At 40.8% G+C, this 24,148-nt stretch overlaps 1 protein-coding gene across 1 annotated transcript in view; it reads left to right on the top strand.

Annotated features, from left to right (window-relative positions):
* The first annotated feature begins 537 nt into the window (after window positions 1-537).
* LOC127232315 (cytochrome P450 7B1) overlaps window positions 538-24,148 on the top strand; it is a 168,832-nt gene continuing 145,221 nt past the window's right edge. Inside the window, exon 1 of the mRNA XM_051198374.1 lies at window positions 538-684. Within this exon, the coding sequence (XP_051054331.1) occupies window positions 563-684 (122 nt within the window). The 5' untranslated portion in view covers window positions 538-562. The remainder of the gene's footprint in view (window positions 685-24,148) is intronic.

Consider the following 24,148-nt stretch of genomic DNA (forward strand, 5'->3'; position numbering starts at 1 on the left):
TTACCTGTGGCTTCTATCTGGGCTGTGCACCTCAGCAGTCCTTCGGGAGGAAGATGGCCCGACCTCCTTGGAGTGTCTGGTGCGAGCCGTTGTACACATAACGCCCTCAACCTCAATCTAAGCATACTAGGATGTTGATGAAGGAAGTGGGGAGCATATCCTGCAGTGTGTTCCAGCAGTTTAGCAAGGCCTGCGTCACAGGGGTCTAGTCCCAAGCCTGGTGGAGGCGGAGAGGCCTCAGGCAGGGTCCCTCCTGTGGGCTCACTGCTGACTCAGAAACAAAACCCCCTTCCTGCAGGACGCCATGGCTCCATCTGGGGAAAATCCTAATCCTTTCCCTCTTCCTTGGCAGGGTTCCTGCCCCTGGAGCCGGAGGCGGTGCAAGGCGGTGCGCTTGGGTCAGGGGGTGGTGGGGAGGGGGGAGGGGACTCCACTAACTTTTTAGTTCAGCTTCAGGGACAGCGGAGACATTCTGCTCGGCGCCACTGGCAGGCCAGAGGCTGGGGTGGAGAGGGCACCTTTCAGAAGCCATCGCTTCCTACAGAGCCTCCGGCGTGTCGGGATGGAAGGAGCCACAACACCAGACGCCAGCGGGACCTGGACGGGGCTGCTCGCCCTCCCGGGCCTGCTCTTCACCGCCACCCTACTTCTCCTGGTCCTGCACCTCCTCACCCAGCGCACCAGGTAAGTGCCAAGGCTGCCTGGGCCACGCATGCGCAGCATCGCGGCCGCATGACCTCGTCCCTTTGGGGTGGCTCTTGGCGCCTGCAGGAGCCCCTGGGTATCCTAACAAAGGCTCCGGAGGCATCTCTGCATGCTCTCGGGCCCAGGTTATAGCTGTTCTGGCCAGCTGGACTTGCTGTGCTAGGTTTGGTTAAGCATTCTGCCATGGCCTTTGCCAGGGCTTGAGCACGTTTCGTGGCCCAGGATTCTCCGCATTTCAAGGAGAGAATTGTCTTGCATTTCATCTAGTTCAAAGAGAAATGTTTTAAGAGAATGCTGGTGTGCGATGTAGGTGCTGCTCCTTGCCTCAGTTTATCCGATTATCCTTCACCTAGAAAAACAGAAACAAACTTACCTATGATGGGATTTGGGGGAGAAACAAATGTGTTGATAGTATTCATGTCTTCGCGCTATTATTTTTCTCAGGACAACAAATAGTAACAGCAGTGAAACTCAGAAGTGCTTAACTAGCTGGCTTGAAACGTGGAAGTTGAGCAATGTGAATACAATTATTCGCTTCCAATTAACATTATATTTTCTTTAGTGTCTCATCTTTTTCATGGCTTTTGAAAACCAAGCAGATTAATTTGGGAAGAATAGTCTTACTATTTAAATATCTATCTATCAATGGGGGGGGGGGCAATGACACAATTGTACCTCACAAAAATATCCATGGACTTTTCTGAAATGTCAGTTGAAAAATATTCAAGATAATAGTATTTACATTTTCTCAAGTGTGAGTTTTTAGAGAACTTTCTGGAACTTTCCCTTCCCTCTTTTGGTGCTGCTTCAGAGGGCATGGTAACTAGGTCTTTAACTTCAGGCTCATGCAAGTCGACATAGGCTCCAACTTCTCACCTAGAGCAGGGTAAGTATGTAGATACAAAGCATGCTTATTCTAGTATCCATTCAGGGAAGAAAGAAACAGAGCTAACTAGTTCATTCTAGGCCACTGATGGTAATTCTGAGAGAATGTGGGACTCAAGGACAATAGGAAGGTAAAAAGACAAGGCAGGATTTCCTCATGTCCTTCATAGAATGGCCAGGTTTTCTCTGTTCACAAAATATTACTTGCTGAAGTATGCATGCCTTTAATTGCCAGTTCCTTCACACCAGGAAGACTCTAAGGCAGGTATGTAAGGCAGTATCTAGAGCAATTCACAGACAGTAGTTCAGTATGGAAAGATGTGAGTATGTACTAGTTCAGAAAGACACATATGTCTGATGGCTTCTGTTTACTGTGTCTGGACAATTTGTTCTATCACTGTAAGAAAGTCCTGTCTGATGTCATGCGTAAAAGAGAAACCATGGCAAGAACAAGATATTCTCAATGATTTGTGTATAATCATATGCTTGAATGCCTATTAATACAAATGTATAAATAGAAGGAAAACACTACTACAACTTGCCTTTTCCCACTGTATTTAGTAGGCTTAGTTGTCATTGATGAAGAACACAGTAACACACATGCACACATGCACAAACGTGCACACACACACACACACACACACACACACACATACACACACGCACACCTTTGAACTATTGTGGATAGTGGAGTTATTTGTAATAGTTGGGAAACCTTCAGTCAGCATGTCACTACTAAGGATCTTTTAAGTTCCTGACATAGGATAATTCATTTTGATTGTGATAGTCTGATAGAGAAATTAAAGCTAGCCAGGCAGTAGTGGTGGATGCCTTTAATTCCGGCACTGGAACTCTAGAGGCAGAGGCAGGGGGATGTCCCAGAGTTCAAGGCCAGCCTGATCTACAGAGCTAGTGAAAGGGGATGCTCCAATGCTACACAGAAAAAAAAGAAAGAAAAAAGTTTTTTCTCCCTCCATCTCTCTTTCTGTGTGTGTGTGTGTGTGTGTGTGTGTGTGTGTGTGTGTGTGTGTGTGTGTGTGTGTACAGGGGCTTCTAAAGGTCAAACCCAGGGCCTTGGGCATGTTAGGCAAATTCCTACCACTGAGTTACCTCCACTACAAAAGCTTCATTTAAAAAGGAAATGCTTCTATTTTGATTTACATTTGATGCAGTTATCTCTGAAAGTTTCTTTAATAAGTTACTTTCTTTTTAATTATTGCTTTTCCCCCCTCCAATTGGAATTGAACCAGGGCCTTATGTATTCTAGGTAAGCACTTTACCACTGAGTCAACTACCCAGCATTTTCTTATAAGGTTTATAGAACTTCATACCCTTCCAACCTCAAGAACAGTGAGAAATACATTTCTTTTTTCTTATCAGTCACTGGGCTTGTGATACAGTGTTAGAGTAACTCCTATGCAGTAGAGAAGATGAGAGTCAACCCCACATACTCTCTAAATGCAAGTAGAAGTAGAACTCTGCTCAGATTATAGTTCCAGCCCCCTTTCTGGGCAGAGTAAATAAATGAGAGAGAGAGAGAGAGAGAGAGAGAGAGAGAGAGAGAGAGAGAGAGAGAGAGAGAGAGAGAAAGAAGAGAAGAGAGAGAGAGAGAGAGAGAGAGAGAGAGAGAGCACAAACATAAAAGAGGAAGCCATTATTGGTTTGAAGAGAAAAGTGAACCTAAAGAAAGGTCTAGAGACCTACAAGACTGACTCCAACTAACAATTTGAGCAGCCATGGAAAGGCTACCATAAATATCCTTCCCTGATAGTGATATCAACAACTAACTTATATACCATCTTTGAGCCCTCATCTAGTACCTGTTGGAAACAGAAGTAAACACCCACAACTAAACACTGAGTCGAACTAGAATCCAGATGAAAAGACAGAGGAAAAGACCAGGTTGCAGAAACACACAGAGACAGCTGACCCGAACAAGGAGGAGCTAATGCCCCCTCCAGACTGAGACAGTCCAGCATGGGACTGACTCAGACCCCCTGAATATGGGTCTCAGCTAGAGACTGGGCAGTCTAAGGAACCAGGATGTATTTATTCCTGGTGCACAAAAGGACCTTGCGGACACATCCTCCATGGAGGGATACTGTCTTAACCTAGAGACAGGAGAGAAGTCCTAGTCCCTACTTCAAATGACTTGACAGATTTCCATGATCCCACCTGGATAGCCCTACATGTCGAATGGGGGTGGGGGGACGGGAGGGGAGGGTGGTCAGGGTACATGTGAGGTGGAGAGAGAGTAAGAGGGAGGGAGAGAGGGAAGGAAGGAGAGGGAACTGGGATCTACATGTAAAATGAAGAATAAATAAATAAATAAAAGGTAATTTAAAAATCTTTTTAAAAAAATCTTTGCCTGATATTACAAGGAAGTTGCACTTTCTTCCTGGATATTATTAACCTGCAATTGGTTAGATACACAGCTAAGAAATCAGGAAGTAAGACATATCAGCTATGCTTGATCACTCCAAATAAAATTTATGAAGCTCTAGGCTCACCTGTTGCAATGAAGGAGAGGAGCTGCTGTTACCAACAGCGGTTGCTTTTCTTTTATCCCTCCTGTTTTGTAGGAAATTAGTCTGGGTCATTCTGAGAAAAGTCCTGTGGCACTGGAGGGTGCACTAAGGCTCACGGGTGAACTTTTCAGTTTTCCCATGCCAGTGGCTCTTGGTTAAATAGCTGAACAGTGTGTATGCTGTGCTATCATTCTTCCTAAGCCTCAACTTTCCATGGGTCTCACAGCTGTTCAAAACAAATCACTGGGGTTTGGGGGATGCCTAGTGGGAAAACTGCTTTTAGTACAAGCTTGGTAACTGAAGTTCAGATCCCCAACACCCATGTAAAAACCAGATGTTTCAGGTGACCCAGAGCAGACACCCCTGGGGGGAGGGGGTGAGAAGCTGATTCAGGCACTGCGTGTCAGGGAGTAGAGTAACAGAGCATGCTGCAGACTCCTTTATTCAGGAAGTTAGATCTGCCTTTATACCCCATCCCAAGGTCCCATTGGTTCAGGCAGCTGACCCTGCTGTGTTAACCCTTTCTCATTGGCGTCTCTGGTAGGTGTCTCTCTGTCAGCCATCTCTCGGCTCAGGCAGGAAGTACCTGCAGTGCATGCTCATACAGGCCGGCCTGGGAACCTGGGCAGTGACTGAGTCATGAGTAGGCTGGCTCACAGTTTCTCCTACCGGCAGACAGATGTGATGACCTGCCTTGGAAAGAAGATGGGAAGACCTGAACAAGGGGGAGCTCATGGACTCCAGTCTGACAGCTGGGAAACTAGCATAGGACCAACCCAGATTCCCTGAATGTGGGTATTAGTTAGGAGGACTAGACAGTCTATGGGGCCTCTGGTAATGGATCAGTATTTATCTCTAGTATACAACTGTCTTTGGGAGCCCAGTCCACATAGAGGGATACTCCCTCAGCCTAGACACATGGGGGAAGGCCTGGGCACTGCTCCAAATGATATGACAGACTTTGAAGTCTTCCTATGGAAGTGAGCTCCCCGGGGAGCAGAGAGGGGATGGGTTGAGGGTTTGGTGGGGGAAACAGGGGAGGACAAGAGGGTGCAGGAACTCAGATTGACATGTAAACAGATTGTTATTTCAAATTTAAGTTAAAAAATTAAAAAAAAAAAAAAAAAAAAGATGGGAAATCCCTGGAGCCAGCTGGTTAGCTAGACCAATAACCCCAGGCTCGGTGACAGATTCTGTCTCAATATATAAAATGGACTGTGTAATGGTTTGAATGGGAATGGCCCCCATAGTTTGAATGGTTGTTCCTTATTTAGTGGAAGTGTTTGGGAAAGATTAGGCAGTGTGGCTTTGATGAGTAACTGTGGCCTTGTTGGAGGAGGTATGTAACTGGGGTGGGCATTCGGGCTTCAAAAGGTCACAACCAGTCCAGTCTCTCTCTTTCCCTGCATACAGCTTGCATTAGCTCTCAACTACTGCTTTCGTAGCACATCTGCCTACCTGTCTGCCAACATGCTTCCCACCTTGATGATGATGAACTAACTTGCAAGCAAGATCCCAAATAAATACTTTTCTCTATAAGTTGTCTTGGTCATGGTGTTTTGTTGTGGCTACAGACCAGTGACTAAAAAAGTGATGGAGAAAGACCCACAATGTCAACCTCTGGCCTCTGTGCTCACACATATACATGAATCCCCAAGCCTCACACACATGTAACCATGTATAATGAATACATACATATTCATCCAAACCGTACACATGTATGAAAGTACTGGAGAAAAAAAGGGCATAAACAAGAGTGATGGTCGGGATGGGGTGTAAGAAATAAGAAAGTCTTCACTGTTGCTGGCTTGTTTTGTTGTGTTTTTGTTTGGGGGGATTAATTATCCTTGGAGTTTGGACCTGGTAATTTGCTGCTGGCTTTGCAGATGGATCAAGGATGAAGGAATCCATGACCAGAGAACACAGGCAACCTCTACCAGTTGGGACAGGCAAGGAAATATTTTTCTTAGAGGCTTCTGAAGGTGACGTAGACTCAGCTGCCCTGTCAACACCATATAAACCACCGAAACCCATATTGGTCTTCTGGGCTCCAAATCTGTCAGATAATAATTTTGCAGTAGTTTTCTCTGACATTCATTGGGAAAAAAACCTTATTCCCTATCTTCCTTCATTGAACTATAGAGCCTCCTCAAAGCACTCTCTCAAGCAGGAGCAGGACTGGGCTGTGGGTGACTGTACTGTTGCCCCTGAGAAGCAGAGTTTGAAACTCATAAATTCCATTCATCTTCCACCATGTAAACACAGTAATTTGAAAACTCTTCATCGTAGTCTTCACAGGTGGTGATGAGTTATCTATCGATGTTTCTTCCTCATCTAGTAATTCACATTAAGTTTTGAGTGTTTGTTATGTATGTAGAATCTCAATGCATCTTCCAAGTGTTTGAAAATGGGACACAGGCATTGGGCCTCGGATGTGTTCAGTCTGGAAGCTTCTTCTCTAATAGTCTTGATGCACATCCATAGAGGCTGCCTTCAGCTAGAGAGAGAGAGAGAGGGAGGGAGAGAGAGAGAGAGAAAGGGAGTATTGGAATGACTGAATATACAAGGGACCCAAGGGACTACATTGCACTGTCTTTCCAAAAATAAACATGGTGCAGGCCACAGGATTTGAAGAAAAGATCCACAGCTTCTTGCAGGAGAGTGGCTCTGTACTTTATCCAAAGTAAAATCCCATTGAAACTGCTCCAGGTTACTGTTCTGTGAAAGGCAAAGGACAAAATTGTACAAAGCTACCTTACTGAATAAGAGAAAGAAGCATCAATTACACCCTGAATTTTTATAGCTCAAGTCCTCACATTATGGCTTGGCTATTTTTTTTAAAACATGGAAGTATTTTTGTCTATAGAAGATATTTTTGTCTATAGAAAAGTAAAAAGGGATTAATTAATTATGTAATTGCTGAATATAAAAATTAATAGAATTTCTAACAAAAAGTGTAACTATAAATATGATTTAAATTTATTGTCATTTCTTCTTGCAACTTCATCCTAAATAGTTAATGAAGAAAAAATTTACAAGTTTTACTGACTTAAGCAGCTAGTTGAATGTGGGGCCCTGAGTACCAATGAAGAATGAGTAAATAAGTGAACTGTCTTGTGCAGACAGTTATTTTTCTTCCAGTAAAGATATTTTAGGGTATCTCAATGTCACAATATACAAAATCATATAACTGATACTCAAAGTCATGCATATCATTTCTTCTTATAAGCAAGTTCTTATCAACCGAGAATGTCTGTGAAAGAGAATATAGTGATGCATGATTATTCTTCAGCAAAATCTGTTTTAAAAACACAGTAACTGGAATGAAGCCAATCCCCAAAATTCTTCTCCTGAGAATTTACAGTTTTTAATAATGTCTAGTTAATTTTCAGTTTTAGTTACTGGATTTTTATGTCATATTTCCCTCCCTCATATAGCTGAATAGATGACTTATTTAACAAATTAGAATTTCTCTGTGAAAAGGTTAGACCTGTGTTTGGTAATCAGACACAATCACTTATAAATGTATGGCTCTAAGTACATTTAAAAACATTGCAGGATGAATGCCAATAGAATGCTAAAGAGATCAGGTTTTATAATTGAAAATCAATGTTGTTTTTGAGAAAGCCATGCTTTCAGCGACTGTAATTTAAACCGATTTAGCCCTAGAAAACTAGTGGCTTATTATTTGTTCATGTTCATCAAGTGGAAAGTGCTGTCAGATTGTTTTTTGGTAATACTGGTCTTTGGGGATAGGATGTTAAGGAATAAACCACGCTGTATGCTAGACATCACTTTTAGAGCTGGTATATTGTATATCTGTTTCTGAAATAGAATGAAGATAGCAAAAATATTTTTGCCTAACAGACTTAAGGCAAATTCTTTGTATTTCTTATTATATTTCATTTTACTAAATCCTCCCTTTCAAGAACACTTTTCTCCTTATACAGGCATAAAATACTTCTCCTTCAAATAACGATTCCAACATAGAGCTTCACACGTTCACAGCTACAATATTATTGTAGCGGGTTCTAAGTCACAGTGTTTGAGGGACTGGGAAGGGACCTCGGGTGTTGGGTTCAGGGACCCAGCATGTATGGAAGTCAGGTAGAGAAGTGTGAGCCTGGAACTCGAGTGCTGTTGGGATAGGAGGAACGGATGGAGACAGGAGAGCCATGAGGCTCATTGGCCAGCCACCCTAGCCAAATCTGTGGATTTGAGGTTCAGTGGCAGACTTGTCTCAAAAAATAAAGCAATGATTCTGATGAACTCTGAACTCCACACACATATATAAGTGCATTACCCACACTAACAAACATATATCTTGTACATGACACATAACAGCACACACACAAACACAAATTCACACAAATTATTAATAAAATAAAAGAGACACAGTGTTGACAGTAAGCCCATCCCTTAATGCCATTATCTCTTCTTTTTTCCTTCTTTTTACTACTATTGTGTTTCTGACATAGATATTTCCCCTTTATTAAAATGAACAAATTAAGACCTAATACAACTTGAAACATTTCCAGTAGAAACTTAACTAACATATTCATATATGGATTAAAAGTTTTCAAACAAATAGTATATTGTTACAGAAAGCAGGCAAACATGGCCTGCCATGCCTGCCATTTTTTGTTTGCCCTGGAGTGTGTGGCTGAGATATATGTGAAGAGTAAGATGGGAAAAAGTGGGTTGTAGCATGACTTCTAATAGGTTTAATAATAAAACCCAGAGGCAGATATCGGGGTTAAAGCTGAAGATCAGAGATATGAAGCAGCCAGCCACTAGAGAGTTCTCACCTCCACCAGCGCTGACTGAAGGGGCTGTCTGTGCTCAGAACGTATATCCAGACAGCATCAGTCTCCACGAGACCTGAGGCTTTCTGAGCTCCTGTCTAGCCCCACCTTATTTTCCTCTCTAGTGATGGGATTACAGGTGTGTCACTCCAAGTCTTGGGATCACCTTTGTGTGAGCTCTGTTTCTCTTTTAGACAGATTCAATCTCATGTAGCCCAGGGTGACCTTGAACTCACAGAGATCCCTCTGCCTCTGTCTCCTGAGTGCTGGGATTGAAGGTGTGAGCCACTACTGCCTGGTCTCTATGGCTAACTCGTGTGTCTAGCTTTGCGCTCTGATCTTCAGGAAATCTTTATTTGTTATATCATAAACAAAATGTCACACAGTTGGTCTTTCTTTCTTGTCATGTCTGCTTCATGGCTCAGTAGAGCATTAGGGGTTGTCCATGTGTCTAGGCTGCTCCGTGTTCAGAAGACACAGAAAACAGTGCCTATAATGCTGGAATCTGTAACGGCCATGTCCAGGATTAGAATCACAGTTTTGCCTTTTGAAAACTTGCAAAATTTGCTTCCCAATCACTGGTTTCCAATGAAATTGCACCTTGAAGGAACCTAGAGCCAAAGGACAAGGGCATTTTTATTCTCTAACAATTCATTAAAAAAATAGTTTAGTCTCTCCTCTTCTAAACATTCTCCCTAAGTGGGTTGTGTAAGTGGTTGCACATGACATTGATATAGATACTATTTCACTTGAAAAGTAGCATTAAACACCAAATGAGAACGTGGTAGACAGTTCACATATTTCTTGATGTAGCAGAGAATAATAATTAATGTGTTGTCTATGGATGCCCTAAAGTGATTGGTAGACTTTTAATCTTGATTCTTATTTTTAATGACATTTTATACATGGGCAAAGCTTCACAGGACCAGATTGTATAGAGAATGCATAGCTTTATTTATATAACTTTGTACTCATACATGCTACATCTTCCACCATATATGCAGTTATATCCATATGCATGCATATGCGTGCACACACACAGACATATATATGCATGTATAATTATATGTGTGTGTGTATGTATCTCAGACTACTTCTACCCTTTTTGTTTGTCAGTGTGTTATACCATATGGTGTAGAGCTTTGTGCCAAAAGATAAAAATATTCCCAGAACGTACAAAATCATCAGTCAGTCTGAATAAGGCTAATGACTTTTGACCAAGGCATTTGTTAATCTGATATTGATGTAGGCAACAGTACATGCCCTTAATATCCATAATTCTAAGCACAACAGACATTTTAAACTTAACTAAGTAACTAAGGTTACTATTTCTTTCTGAACCAGCATCTTCTGTAGACAAGAGTGGAACTTGCCTCTTTTCTTTGGTCTCTCGAGTAACACACATTTCTTTCTGGTCACAGAAGCAGAGGTCTTACAGGTGAATTCCACCACAGGTGGCTGAACTCTGAGTCCTTAGTGACATGGGCACTGCAGGGACAGGGTGTGCCAGCTAATGAAAAGAGTCCAGAAGCTCAGTGTACTCTATAAATGTGCATGAACATGTCCTCGTGTACCCTGACCCATGTACAATGACTATACATGATGAAATTGCAATTAAAAGGGTCTGTCTTTTCCTGTTTGTAAGGAATGAGAGTTCAGAGGTAATCTGTGCTTCCTCTTTTGCTGGTTCTCAGGACTTCTCCATTTTATAACTCAATAGATACATCTGTGTTTAATTGTGCTATACTGAATGTTCTGCTCAAATACTGGATGGAACAGGAATGAATGTGTGTAAGGAGTATATGGTTGTAGTATATATTTAAGCAGTGGTTGCCTCATCTTGAGATTCATGAAGATCTAAAGGCTATCCAAGCTATGGGGTCAGTCCAAAAGCAACTTTCTTTTGATCACCAGAAATATAACACATAGCAGATTATTTGTCACCAATTGTAATTAATATAATTAAATTGATAGGTTAAAAAATCCCTTCAATTATATTGTATTAAAAAAGACAGACATGTATGAGCTGTGTTCTATCTATATGCCGTGCATATAAATGGACTATATATATATATATATATATATATAGTTTATAAATGTGCTCTCTATTTTTATATAATATATCATAGTATATTCAAATGGTTAATTTATTCTTTTAGATGCTCAATGACGAATCCTGTCATCAGTCTACCTTAGTGGGAATAATCAAGTCAATTGTTTTGAAAAGAAAAGCTCAACAGACACATGAAGACAAACAGAACCCCAAACCAGTAACTGTTTAGAAGTCACCAAAACTATTATTTCCTTACCAAAAGCATGGAGTGAAATAGTTTAAAGAATCATGTTCAAATCTATAGGGTATTTCTGAGGCATGTAGTAAATTTATAGTGATTCTCATGTTATCTGATCCTGAAAAGTTAGTTATTCGGTATTTGTCAAATGTACCAAAGCTGTCTTCTTCTTTTAAATACTTATTTAGGGTATACATATATTTGTTTGCAAATTTACCTCTCTCCTCAGAACAGGTAATTATCCCTTAATGAAAAAGCAAGGAAATGTGTAAACACATTGCTTTGTTACATGGTCACTCTTAAAAGGAATGAATTTTGGCTATGGCCACAGCATACTTATTTCAAGGCCTCTGACACCTTCATAGCATTAAGTGAAGCAGGACCCATGACAGGAAGTGCTTTTGTTCATCTATGTCTGCTTGCTAAGCTTCTCAGAGATTCTATCAGAATAGCCAGGTCAGGAATATTTATCCCTACTGAACAAGAAAAAAAAAAAGAATTGTGCTATTCATGAAATAGTGGCAGTAAAACTTGCACCAGAGAGGAAAAGGCATGATGACACTTGTCACTCGCTCTGACATTCAGTTTACTCTTCTGAAACCTAAGAAGTTTGACTAATAAATCACTTTTGATGACAAGTACACACACATGTATTTAGTAATGTGGATTTTACCAGACAGCAAACTCGACATGCCTCTTTCCGACTTTTGCAGCCCTTTCCTTTCCATACTTCTAGAGGAAATATCCATGGCCCAGATCTGTGGGATTTTCTCAGGTCTCTTAGGGATATTTGACTGTCTTCTCTCCAGAACCTCAAAATTTACATCACAAAATATCATGATTTAAGGCAGGTCACACGGCTACTGAGTCTGCAATTTGATATGAATCAAAATCTGTTTTTGATTCATTGGTATGGCTGCAGCATTTATAGAAATGCCTGGCGTTTGTAACTCATTGACAAATAATACAGTCTTAGAAAAGCATAGCTCCCAAACAAGGTGAACCCTAAGAGAGACATACATGTCCGCTTCCAAGAAGGGAAAAGGGACAAGATCTCCTGAGCAAATTGGGAGAATGGGGAGAGGGGAGGGAGAGTTAGGGGGAAAGAGAAGGGGAGAAAAGGAGAAGAGGACACAAGGGAGTCAAAAGATTGAGTCAGGGGAAGAACAGAGGAGAGAAAGAAAAGAGACACCATAGAGAGGGAACAATTATAGGTTTAACAAGAAATCTGCTACTAGGGAAATGTCAAGAGACCTGCAAGGATGACCCCAACTAACAATCAAATCAATAGTGGAGAGGCTACCTTAAATGTCCTTCCCTGATAATGAGTTTGATGGTTACCTTATATGCCATCCTAGATCCTCCATCCAGTAGCTAATGGAAGCAGAAACAGACACCCACAGCTAAACACTGAGCTGAACTCCTGGAATCCAGTTGCAGAAATGGAGGAGTTATGAGCAAAGGGCTCAAGACCAAGCTGGAGAAACCCACAGAAAAAGCTGAGCTGAATAAGAGGGAGGTAATGGACCCCCAGACTGATAGCTGGGAAACCAGCATAGGTTTGACCCAGACCTCTGAAAGTGGATTTCAGTTAGGAGGCCAGGACAATCTATGGAGCCCCTGGTAGTGCATGAGTATTTATCCCTAGTATACAGATGGACTTTGAGAGCCCATTCCACATAGACGAATCATCTCTCAGCCTAGACACATGGAGGAGGGCCTAGGCCCTGCTCCAAATGATATGTCAGACTTTGAAGATCCCCCATGGAAGGCCTCACCCTCCCTGGGGAGCAGAAAGGGAATTGGAGAGGGGATTGGTAGGAGCAGGGGAGGAGGGGAGATGAAACTGGGATTGACATGTATAAAAAGCTTGTTTCTAATTTAAATTTAAAAAAAAAAAAAACAGGAAAGAAAAGCTTAACTCCCAAGTGAAATATGGTACCTAAGCCTTTTGGACTGTTTGTACAGTCATCATTGGTTTAAAAGATGCTGAGAAATCTGGCAAACATCGCTCACTACCAGGAATATGAGTCATGACAACATGATAGTGAGAAGTCAGTTGGAGATTTCTTTAAGCTATTTTTAAATAGTTTCAGGATGCTGGGTATCAGAAACACAAGGCTCTGGGTCCTGAGGCAATGGAGGAGCGTGGGAAATGTCTGGTTCCAGAAGATGAGACTAGAAGTGTTTCTGAGAAGCACAGTGAGTATAGTCATTGCTGCTCTTTGATGGAGTTGGCTAAGGATATTTGAAACTCAAAATCAGGAACAAGAATTCAGATTTTATTAAATTCACTTTGGAAACAAGGTAGCCCAGAATTCAGATTAGTGATGAGAAGACCCTTTATAAAATTAAATTGACAGGTATGGGAGCTCACATCTGTAATTTCAGGGTTTATGAAGCTGACGCATATGGTGATATAATAGATTCTCTGATCTTCAGTTTTATGCTTGAACTCCAATATCTATCTCCCAACATTTATTTTTCATGTTACAGAGGCAGGAATATCTGAAGTTCAGCTCAGTCTTGTCTACATCACAACATCCTGTCTGGAAACAACAACTCCATACCTCATTTTAGTATATAACATATAAGTATGATGAATTTCTTGTTAAAGAAAAGGAAGCAGAGGGTGAGGTATTTGACTTTCCCCCTTTCTACTTGGTAAGAATAAGCCAGAGAGCCATTGTCAAAGTGGGTGGGAGTGGGGTACTTACACCATAGCTAATGGGGGGTTAAATAGTAGCCCTTCTAGTAACCAGAAGTAAGGCTTTCAACAAGATATTTCACCTCTGAGGACAGGAGTTGTGGGTGATTTAAAACTATCTCATGACTTCTACATTGGAAGCAGAAAAAAAATATTTTTCAGCCCAAGGTTATTGTTTTCTAACAAGATAGAAAATCCTGAGGTGAATGCAAAACAGATTATCTCTAGAGTCTATCTTTCAGGACTTCACAGTTGAGTAAGGAACACAGGCAATAAATTGAACCTTCCAAGTTCACATGTCCCTGCTCAATGAATCAAGATTGCTTATAGATTATTGCTTATTCCTCAGTTTTACACACTTTGTTTCATTCACACAATGTCCTAAGTTTGGGCTTTGTATTGAGTGGAGAATTCATCCTATTGGTGCCCATTAGCATAGGAACTTCCTTCCCATTCCTGATCTCTCTCAATGTTTATCTCATTCTGAGCAACAAATCCTAGATGGACTAATGTGTGAGTGTATTGTTAGCTACTGATTATGCATCAAGAAAAGTCACAAACCTGCAAAGACATAAATAAGACAGAAATTCTACCATATGAAAGGCTGGGTTATGAAGATGGAGCTATCAGAATAGACACTACAGAGAATCAGGTGTTAATAGCGGGACTGGGGAAATGCCCAGAGATCTACAAGGATGAACTAACTAAGCAATAATGGAGAGGCTACCTTAAATGTCCTTCCCTGATAGTGAAATTGATAACTACTTTATTTGCCATCTAAGAGGCTTCATCCAATAGCTGTTGGAAGCAGAAGCAGACAGCCACAGCTAAACACTGAGCTAAACTCCTGGAATCCAGTTGCAGAGAGGAAGGAGTGATGAGCAAAGGGCCTAAGACCAGGCTGGAGAAACCCACAGAATCAGCTGACCTGAACAAGAGGGAGCTCATGCACCCCATTCTGATACCTGGGAAACCAGAATAGGACTGACCCAGACCCCCTGAATGTGGGTGTTAGTTAGGAGGGCTGAGCAATCTATGGGGCCTCTAGTAATGGATCAGTATTTATCACTAGTATAGGAATGGACACATGGGGGAGGGCCTAGGTCCTGCCCAAAATGATATGACAGATTTTGAAGACTCCCTATGGAAGGCCTCACCCTTCCTGAGGAGCAGAAAGAGGATGGGCTTAGATTTGGTGATGGGTGATATGGGAGTTTGGGAAGGTGAGGGAACTGGGATTGATGTGTAAAACTTGTTTCAAATTTAAATTTAAAAAGGAAAAAATATAAAAAACTAAAAACTAAAAAATATAGTGGGACTGGATTGGAAAATTCTTAGAGTAGTGACTGTTGACTTTGGATGATGTATGAGGAGGGAAGGAAAGAGAAGAGAGGCTCAAATTTCTGTTTTAAATGGAAAGTTAGGTTTTGGTTCAAGGATTGAGCCTACCTTATCGGGCATGTTACATGTGTTGTGCTTACGTGTCTTTGTATTCTCTTTGGAAATGTAATAGATGAACATTAATGTTTGTATTCAGTGCTATCTTATGACTTTGGAGGAGGGAAGTAGAAATCCATGGAGCAGCTGCCATCTCAGGACAGTTCTCTGACCTGCCACGTTGCCCTGCACTATATGAATTGCCATCCGCTATCCCTTCTAAAGATGCTGTCTTCAGGATCAACATAATTGGCTAGTAGATAGCACATGACCTTTGAGTGTGTACTTTCAATGTTCCACAATCGGCTGTTGTTAGAAAAGATCCTTTTCCTCTAAGAGCCAGAAGTTACAAAGACGTTGACCTTTTAACATCTAGTAGCTATTAGCCCTTCCTGGAGAGAAAATGGAATGTGGGCAAGTGAAGGATTTTAGATAAAGATTGTCTGATTTTGGACTGACTTTAGCATTTTTCAGGTTTGTGATCATTGCATTAAAGTAAGATCTCACCACAGGTTTGTGCATTTTTTCTCCATTCATCATCCATTGTCAAGCTATATGTGAGCTTCTAGGCAGAGCAGGACACTGGTACAGTTGCAGTTTTGTCTATGACCCAATGTACAGTGCGATGAACAAGATAGTTGAGGTAGATCATGGAGGAGGATGATAATTGATGATAGAGGTGAAGGTGAGAATTGAGCAGGATGGGGCAAATGGGAGAGAGTGAGAAAAAGCCAGGCTATCTAAGTTCCTGTGGCTATCCACTAGAGTTCTGTCCACACCTGAGATGCTAAGCATGTTCCCTCCATGCCTATGCTGTTCGCAGTGGGGTTTCTGTTGCACAGGACTGAAGAATTATGCTAATTCAGGTAGATGATAAAAAGAAAACCACTGTCTAAAAGGGAGACTCTTGGGTTTCACGGTATGTCGCCATTACTATCAAAGAATATCTGATTTTCTAAACACTGCCTGTGCCCCAGTCCTGAGATTGTGATTCAGTTTGTAGGAAGCGTGGTTTTGTTTTCCAAATATTAGCTGAGTTGAGAAGAACAAAGTAAAACCCCCAATTAAAAGCATTAACCCCTCCTTACACGATTTAGAAGCGCTGAACTAAATGAGCAGTGAACATTTAGAGTATCACTGCATGTTACTGGGGAGGGTGTAGAGGAAAGAAAGAGATGTTCACCTTTTCCCAGGGCAACTTTTCCAGCTCCAGTGCCTATCATCCTGCAGAGTATAAGGCCGCAGGCATACAGACTGTGGGGGTCGCCTACCCTGGTAGGTGCTGATGCTGGAACACAGGCCACCATGAACACACCCAAGCATGGCTGCCACCTTGGAGGGCAGTGGAATTTTTATTTTTGTTGTTGTTTAATGTTTATTATGGTGGGTATATCGGTTTTCAGTTTATGGTTCAATAGTTTTATTCTTTATAGTAAATGAACATTTACTATATGAAATGCAAATTAAGGCTCCTAAAACAATAAGTGTATAAAGTATGACGCTCTTAATAGGCATCTAAAGCATGGCAGTAGACTTTACTGAATAGAGCTTTGCTCCATGAGTCAACGTCACTCAACCCTTTTATCCACTTCCTAGCTCTGGTATCCAAAGTCAGTTCCTCATCCATTTTATGCCATGGGTCTGCAGTGAAAGGAATGGGGGCTTTGTACAGAAGTTCTAAGATCCACTACAATTTTTAAAGCCTATAACTTCAACAACGGTTCTTTTTTCCCCCTCAAAAAATATATTTTTTTAGATGGGTAAGGTTTTCAAAGCTGTATTAAGAATTTTTATCAATTCTATGAAAAATTATTTAAAAGATGAAGCAAATTGAATGGTGAGATGCAGGGGCTTGTCAGCTGCTCTGCTGGCTGAATTTTCTGGGAAAGCTTGGGGGAGGCAGTGGTGCCTGACCCAGTATTCTCAGGGTGAACCTTCTGGGAGCAAAGCGTGTTCCAGTAAGCGCATGCATGGCTGGAGGTAGAAAAGGGGGTGGAGGCAGGCAGAGGTGTGAGAACAGGAAAGTGAAGATTATATACGAGGGTGAAAATGTGGGGGAAAAAAAGACAATTTTCATAAGCCTAATACTAGAAATGCATCAGGAAAGCAAATTGCAAAGGAATCTCCCTCTCAAAACAAATAATACCTGTTTACATGCCCCCTTTATTTAACTATTGGGCCTATGTGTCTAACACTAGAGAATTGTGTAAAGAACAAATATTTTTCATCACTGATGACAGCAAAGAATAATGAGACAGAAAAATAAAGTGTTTGGGTTAATTTGATTCCTAAGATTGATGCATAAACTGTTGTGTAAAGGTGACTGGGTGAAGCAAAGTGTTCATATATTGTACCATTACAAATAGTTTCTTCTAAAAGAAACATACTACTCCCATGTATGCTTCCAATCTACTGCATCGGTTTTTTTAAAACACAGAGGGCCACTGCATCAGCTAACTACTGAAGTGCCTGGAAACTTGCTGAAGGAAGTGACTCTTTCTCATGTGTGCCTTACTGTCATTAACTAATTTGATGTAAGTGACAATGCATCCTCTTTCAGTTTCCTTGCATGTAGTTATCAATGTTACAGAAATTCTAGAATTTGGGCAAGGGGTGGCAATTGTTTGGTCAGCATGAATAAAATTCATCACTAAATTCATAACTGTAGACAAGAAAAACATAGTATGGGCTCTCAGTACCAGGTAGGTTTATTTCTACGTCACATAAAAATAATTTATATATAGCCCAGGTCCTATAGAAAGTTAAGAGCTTAGTAAATGAGTATCTTAGATAAGATAAAATTGCAATTACTATATTGTTATTAGTGCATGAAAACAACAACCACAAAACAAACCACAACAGTGGGTTTCAAGGTCCCAATTAGGATAACTGCCAACCTAGATGAATTGCATAAGCTGAGTGTGTATGTTCTATGTTATCATTTATAACAGTTTTAGCAAGCTAAAGAATTTTTTCACATTTGAAGATTTGGAAGGCAGCTCAGAATCTCAACTTTGGAACGGGCCTTCCTTTCTTACTTCCTGCTTCCTTGTATACTCTGCATTCTCCAGCACTGTGGGTTATCACCACAAGCAGTCTGAAGACAGCACTGGATACAGTTCACACAAGGTCTCGGGAAGAAGATGGGACTCACATCTTCAACCATATGGAGTGTTGAAATTTGGGGGAACAAACCAAAATGTTAATCTGAAATCTTATTTAGGAAACAAAACTTGTGTGACTAGAAATAGACCATGTCCTAAATATATTCTGGTGTGTGTGCATTCTGGTGCATGGCAAATGTCACTGAGAAAGGCTTTAGAGGTCAGCTGAGCATGGCATGTCTTTCCAGAGAATGTGCCCACCATTTATTACACTTTTCATAGTTTGATAACTTCAGATCTTTTCTACCTGAGTCACAAAAATCTGTATTTTCAGTTCTTTGAAGAAATGGGTATTCATTTTAAGGAAATTCTTCATATTTTTTTATGATTGATAAATAAAATACCATACATGTGGGAGCTGTAGAGATGACTTGGCATTTGAGATTGTTGACTGCTTTAACAGAGGCCCCAGGTTTGGTTCTAAACATCCACATGTCGGCTCTTTTCCCCCCACATTCCTGTTTATGGTTGCTTTTATATTTTAAATTCTTTTCTTATGAATTTGTTTCTGGGTTGGAAAGATAGATAAGTGATTAACAGCACGTTCTGTTCGTGCAGAGGACCTGGGTTCTGTTCCTAGTGCTCTTATAGCAACACATAGCCATCTGTCACTCCAGCTCTGTGTAAGATGATGCCCTCTTCTGGCATGCGAAGGGGGTATGCATGTGGTGCACATATTTACATGAACACAAGCACTCATATATCTAAAATAAAATGAATAATTTAAAAGCTCACGCAATGATGCTACACCTGTGTAATCATTTCAACAACCATGTTAATTCACATGATCATTGCCTTTATGGTGATGCTCTGGGTTTTAAATTTAATAATATTTAAGGATTTCCATGGTAAATTTCAAGTATATATAATTTACCATTATTAAATATTGCTAATAAGTTATATATTATACTTGTAGAAATTACTCCTTTTCTACCTGAAATTCTGCACTCTTAGGCCACCATCGCCCAATTCCCCACCTTCCAGCCCCTAGCAATCTGCATCCCTTTACATACAGCTATTTAAAACATTATATACATTTGCTGTTATGCAATGTTTGTCTTTCAGTATCATTTTTGCACTTAGTCAAATGTTCAAGTTCACTTATATACTATACACAAGAGTTCCTTCTTTATAAAAGATCAATACTTTGCTGTTTGCATAAACTATGTGTTGTGAACCGTGTTGCAGTGAATTAGGATACATGTTTAAGTTTTTGTTGTATTTATTGACTTAAAATTGTTATACAATATATTGTGACCATCTTTTTCAACTCCTCCAAGACCTCTTCACCTCTCTGCCTTCCCAACTTCCTATTCTCTCTCTATCTCTAAAGCAAAAGAAAAAAGAAAACAAAAAAAAATAACAAAATGACTACTTTTTTATATTTTTATGAGAGTATGCAGAATATAAATGCAAGGCAGGCACATAGGCATATGTCGAGCCAGAGGAGGACTTCGGATCTTTTGAAACTGTTCTCCACATTATTATTATTATTATTATTATTATTATTATTATTAGGTGTAGTAGTAGTAGTATTGAGACAGCATTTCTCACTGAACCTGGAGCTCTCCAATTGGCTAGAGTAGCTGACCTGAAAGAATCAAGAATGTTGCCATCTCCTCCTCCTAGTGCTTGGGTTATAGGACTGTGCTGCCATTCAAGGCTCTTTCACATGGCTTGGGAGATCAAAACTCAGGTCCTTACATTTGTGTGAGTACTTTACTGACTGAACTATTTATATATGCCCATCTCCATCACATTTGTATTTAAAGGTTGGGCTTATAAATTTTAAATCTATGGGAGCATAAACATGCTGAACATTAATAGTCCCATTTTATTGACTATTGGTTGTGTGTCAGCCTATGTACCCGGTCCTACTCTTATTTTAATACACTCTGGGAGGCCGGTTTCATTTTCCTGACCTCACAGAGGTAACTTTTCCAGGCAGCCAGTCTCTGGTGCTTAAGGACACTCCCACTAAGCAGCTGAGTTGGGATTCATAGTCTCCAACATATTGGTAAACCCATATTCTTTTCACTTCTCAGACTGTTTGGTAAAGACAGAATGGCTTGGCTCTTCTTGGGCCAATGCTTCAGCGCTCAGCCTGGAACTCTATAAAATGTGCTCACTTCTGGGCTTGTCAACATCCTGCAAGTGAGGGAGCTGGAGCCCTGGCGGATCTCCCACAGAAAGTGCTGGAAATCCCCATGGTGCTTCTGACTCAGAGCTGCATTTCTGAACGCATGAATTTTTAAACACAACCTCAGCAAAGCTGACTCTCAAAGTTCCTAGAAACTGCGCTGTGCTCTATCCTCGCAAGTGCTGGGAAGTCTCACTTTATCTCTAGTGTCCAGAATCAGGAAGAGAAACAGCATCTCCAAAGGTACGGAGGTCTCCTTGGCTTCATTTATGAAATATGGATGTGAATTTGCCGTCGCGGAGGTCCTTTCCCAGATGTATTTTATTATGTAGAGCCCACAATGAAGCAGATCATTAGATGCCGGTGGGAGGATGTGCTTTCCACATTTATTTCTTCAGCACTTAGCAGGGTTTACCACGTGATGGTAGGATACAGGAACAAAGGCATCCATCCTGCATTGCTTTCCTTCCTCCTTCATAAATTTCCAACCTCTCCTAGCACCTAGACATTCTGCTTCCAAAACAAATCCAGATCTTAAACAATGGCTGAATGTTTAGTCTGAGTTTTGGGTGAAGGTCTCTAAGTCAATATTTTTTTATGTTAGCTGTATTTATATGTTGAATTTTTTTCCTAAATGTGATATTTAAAGATTTGCCCCACTAGTGAAAATTTAACAAGTATTTTTCTTAAAGTGCTTCACTCTCTCTCAACACTGTATTTATTGTACTGCTATTATAATAGTTTATATATTATCAGGAGATAGTAGTCACAAGTTTCTAAGGTAAAGAGGTTAGACACAAAGTGTTAGCATAAATACCTTTAAAAGTCTTTTATACAATGTTGAAATTCTTACATACACAGATTTGACTATATTTCATGCATAAACTCCACACTCAATATCATTCATCTACTCTACAATGAGCTCTATATGAAAATAAATGTTTTTATTTTATTTTATTTTATTAAATTAGTGTTTGACAATTTAATCTGGTTACTTTCTGTCCCCACCCTCTCTTACATCTCTTCCACCTTGATCAACTTTCCCTTCACTAGTAATCTCTTTTTAACTTTGTAACTTTGGGTTTGTTTTACCATCCATTTAGTTTAACCAGGGCCATCTATGTGATCATTGGATTGGAATTATCAGTTATAACATGGTGAGGTCATCAATGCCAAAATAATTAAAACTGATCACACTCTTTAAGGACCCCTTAGCCCTTCCTCTATCTGGGTCTGGCTGTGGTAGGGTCTATTCTTGTGCAGAGCCAGCACAATTACAGTTGCTGAGAATTCTGGCTTGTGTTTTAAAGAACAGACCATGTCCCACACTCCAAATCCATCCTCTTGCTCCTAAGACTGAATTTACCTAAGCGTAACTAAGAAAGAGGGCTTTCAATTTAGATGCTTTAAAAAACGAAATTTGCCAATTTTGGCAATACAGTTCACTGGTGAGATACTGTGGAAGCCAGACAGTGTTTCCCAGTTACCTGCTTTGAAGCCACCAGATGCCAAGTATAGGGTGGCAGAATGGTACAGCTGTGTAGACACAGAGTCCGTGGGGAGCAGAGGGCCACAGGAGCGAGGTTGTGTTTAGACAACATGGCACTGACATGGATACCCAAGAGGAGTCAGGGAAAACGTGGCTGACACCAGACCTCCAGGAGACCATGAATTAATTAATGGTAACTGGCACTTAATGTACAGGAAACCCTAAACAATCCCATTACCCATTACATAACTACTTTCTGGCCACTATGTGTGGATTTTGAATGGACTTAAGTCACAAACCTTTTCCTTTGTCTTTGTCTCTGTCAGTTTACCTGTAGGACAATGGGCCAGTTTGTGTGTGTGCACGTGTGTGTGTGAGTGTGTGTGCATGTGTGTGTGTGTGTGTGTGTGTGTGTGTGTGTGTGTGTGCTTATATCCTCCTGGTATGTGTGGCCTGCTTGAGGCAGTATGTTCCCGAGTGCCTGAAAGAAGACTGCCTGCCTTTACCCCTGTTGAGTAAAGTATGTCTTGTCTGCCCATGACTCCTCACATATTCTTCAACCTCACAGCACCCCTGACTCTTCTTTCCAGGGTGTCAGGATTTGAACCTCACAGCCTGAGAATGATAACCTATGGTCAGCACAGCCCATCTTCTGTGCCTCATTATTTGCAGTGTGCAGTCCACGAACAGGGTTCTTCTTACTTGTAAATATTTGCAACCAATTCGATAATCCACTGAAGGAATTTCATTCTCTCTATCTCATTAATTTCAGATGTATTAATTATGCCTACACCACAGAATAAACCATTGTGCTCAGTTATTATACTTTAAGTACCATCAGTGACAGATATGTGGCAATACAATTCCTTCCTTTATATACAAACATCGACATAATATGATCACTTTTGTTCCTTACTTGGCAGAATCAGAAATATACAATATCCAAATGTTTGCCAGCCACTGTTTAAGAGGAGAAGCTACCAGACAACAGGAGGGCTTTTAGGGAAATGGGAGACAGGAAATGGGGTGCTAAGGAAAAATGATGTGCTTTTACTAGTGAGTAGGAAGAAACAGAATGTTCTTTCACTAGCTATGTGAATGGAATCCTTCAGAATTGGGCAAGTTTTCTAGATACCAGCAAAAAGTTGCATTTCTGTTCAAATGGAACAAAAAGTCATCACATGCATTCAAACACAGTAAATATGTACACAGACAGACACAAGCATACACCTGGCAGATGGCCTGTTCTGAGGGAAACATGTCTAAATCCAATCCTAGGTGGCTGTGAGTTAACTGGATGAAATCCTAGAGGTCTTCCCTCTGGTGCTGACTGTTCGCCAGAGTTGCTGGAGAAAGCACTCATAAACAAAACTAGTGAGCTCCATTCCTCCTTCTCCTAGAAACTACGCTGTTCTCTGTCTTTCCTAACTCCTCCATTGTTCTAGAATCCTCTGCTGAAAAATAGGCCTTGCCAAGGCTCATCCTGGGCCCTCTGTTTTTTAACTTCCTCTAGAAAATTTCACCTCTGGGATCTGATCATATCGCTTGGCTTCCACTTAAAACTTTGCAGGATGTTACTGTGTCAAAGGTGAGATGACTATAGATTTACAGGGACTGAGCTCCTCACCTTTGTCACCAGCGACCCTCCTCCGCTTCTCATCTTGCCACTTTCTGTCTGTGGTGTAGCTGGACTCACACCCTCCAGTTCTTCCGCACTGACCCAACTCCTACCTGTTAGCCAGTTTACATTAAGCATTTAAACGTGCTTATAAATTTAATGGCTTCTTATCTTCAGCTGTTTACATTACTGTCAGGTAAATAATTCCTGTGTTAAAACATTCCCAAACTGTGAGACGATCGGAGAATCTTAAAAACCCTGTTTATGGATGTGGTTCATCAAGTTAGCACAGCTATTACAAGGCTAAAAACTATTCATTATACCCGCACTTCAGACAATTTATTTGCGGTTTATTCAATATACCACTTCACTTGTAGAC

This window comes from Phodopus roborovskii, unplaced genomic scaffold (genome assembly GCF_943737965.1).
Source record: "Phodopus roborovskii unplaced genomic scaffold, PHOROB, whole genome shotgun sequence".
Classification (NCBI taxonomy): domain Eukaryota; kingdom Metazoa; phylum Chordata; class Mammalia; order Rodentia; family Cricetidae; genus Phodopus; species Phodopus roborovskii.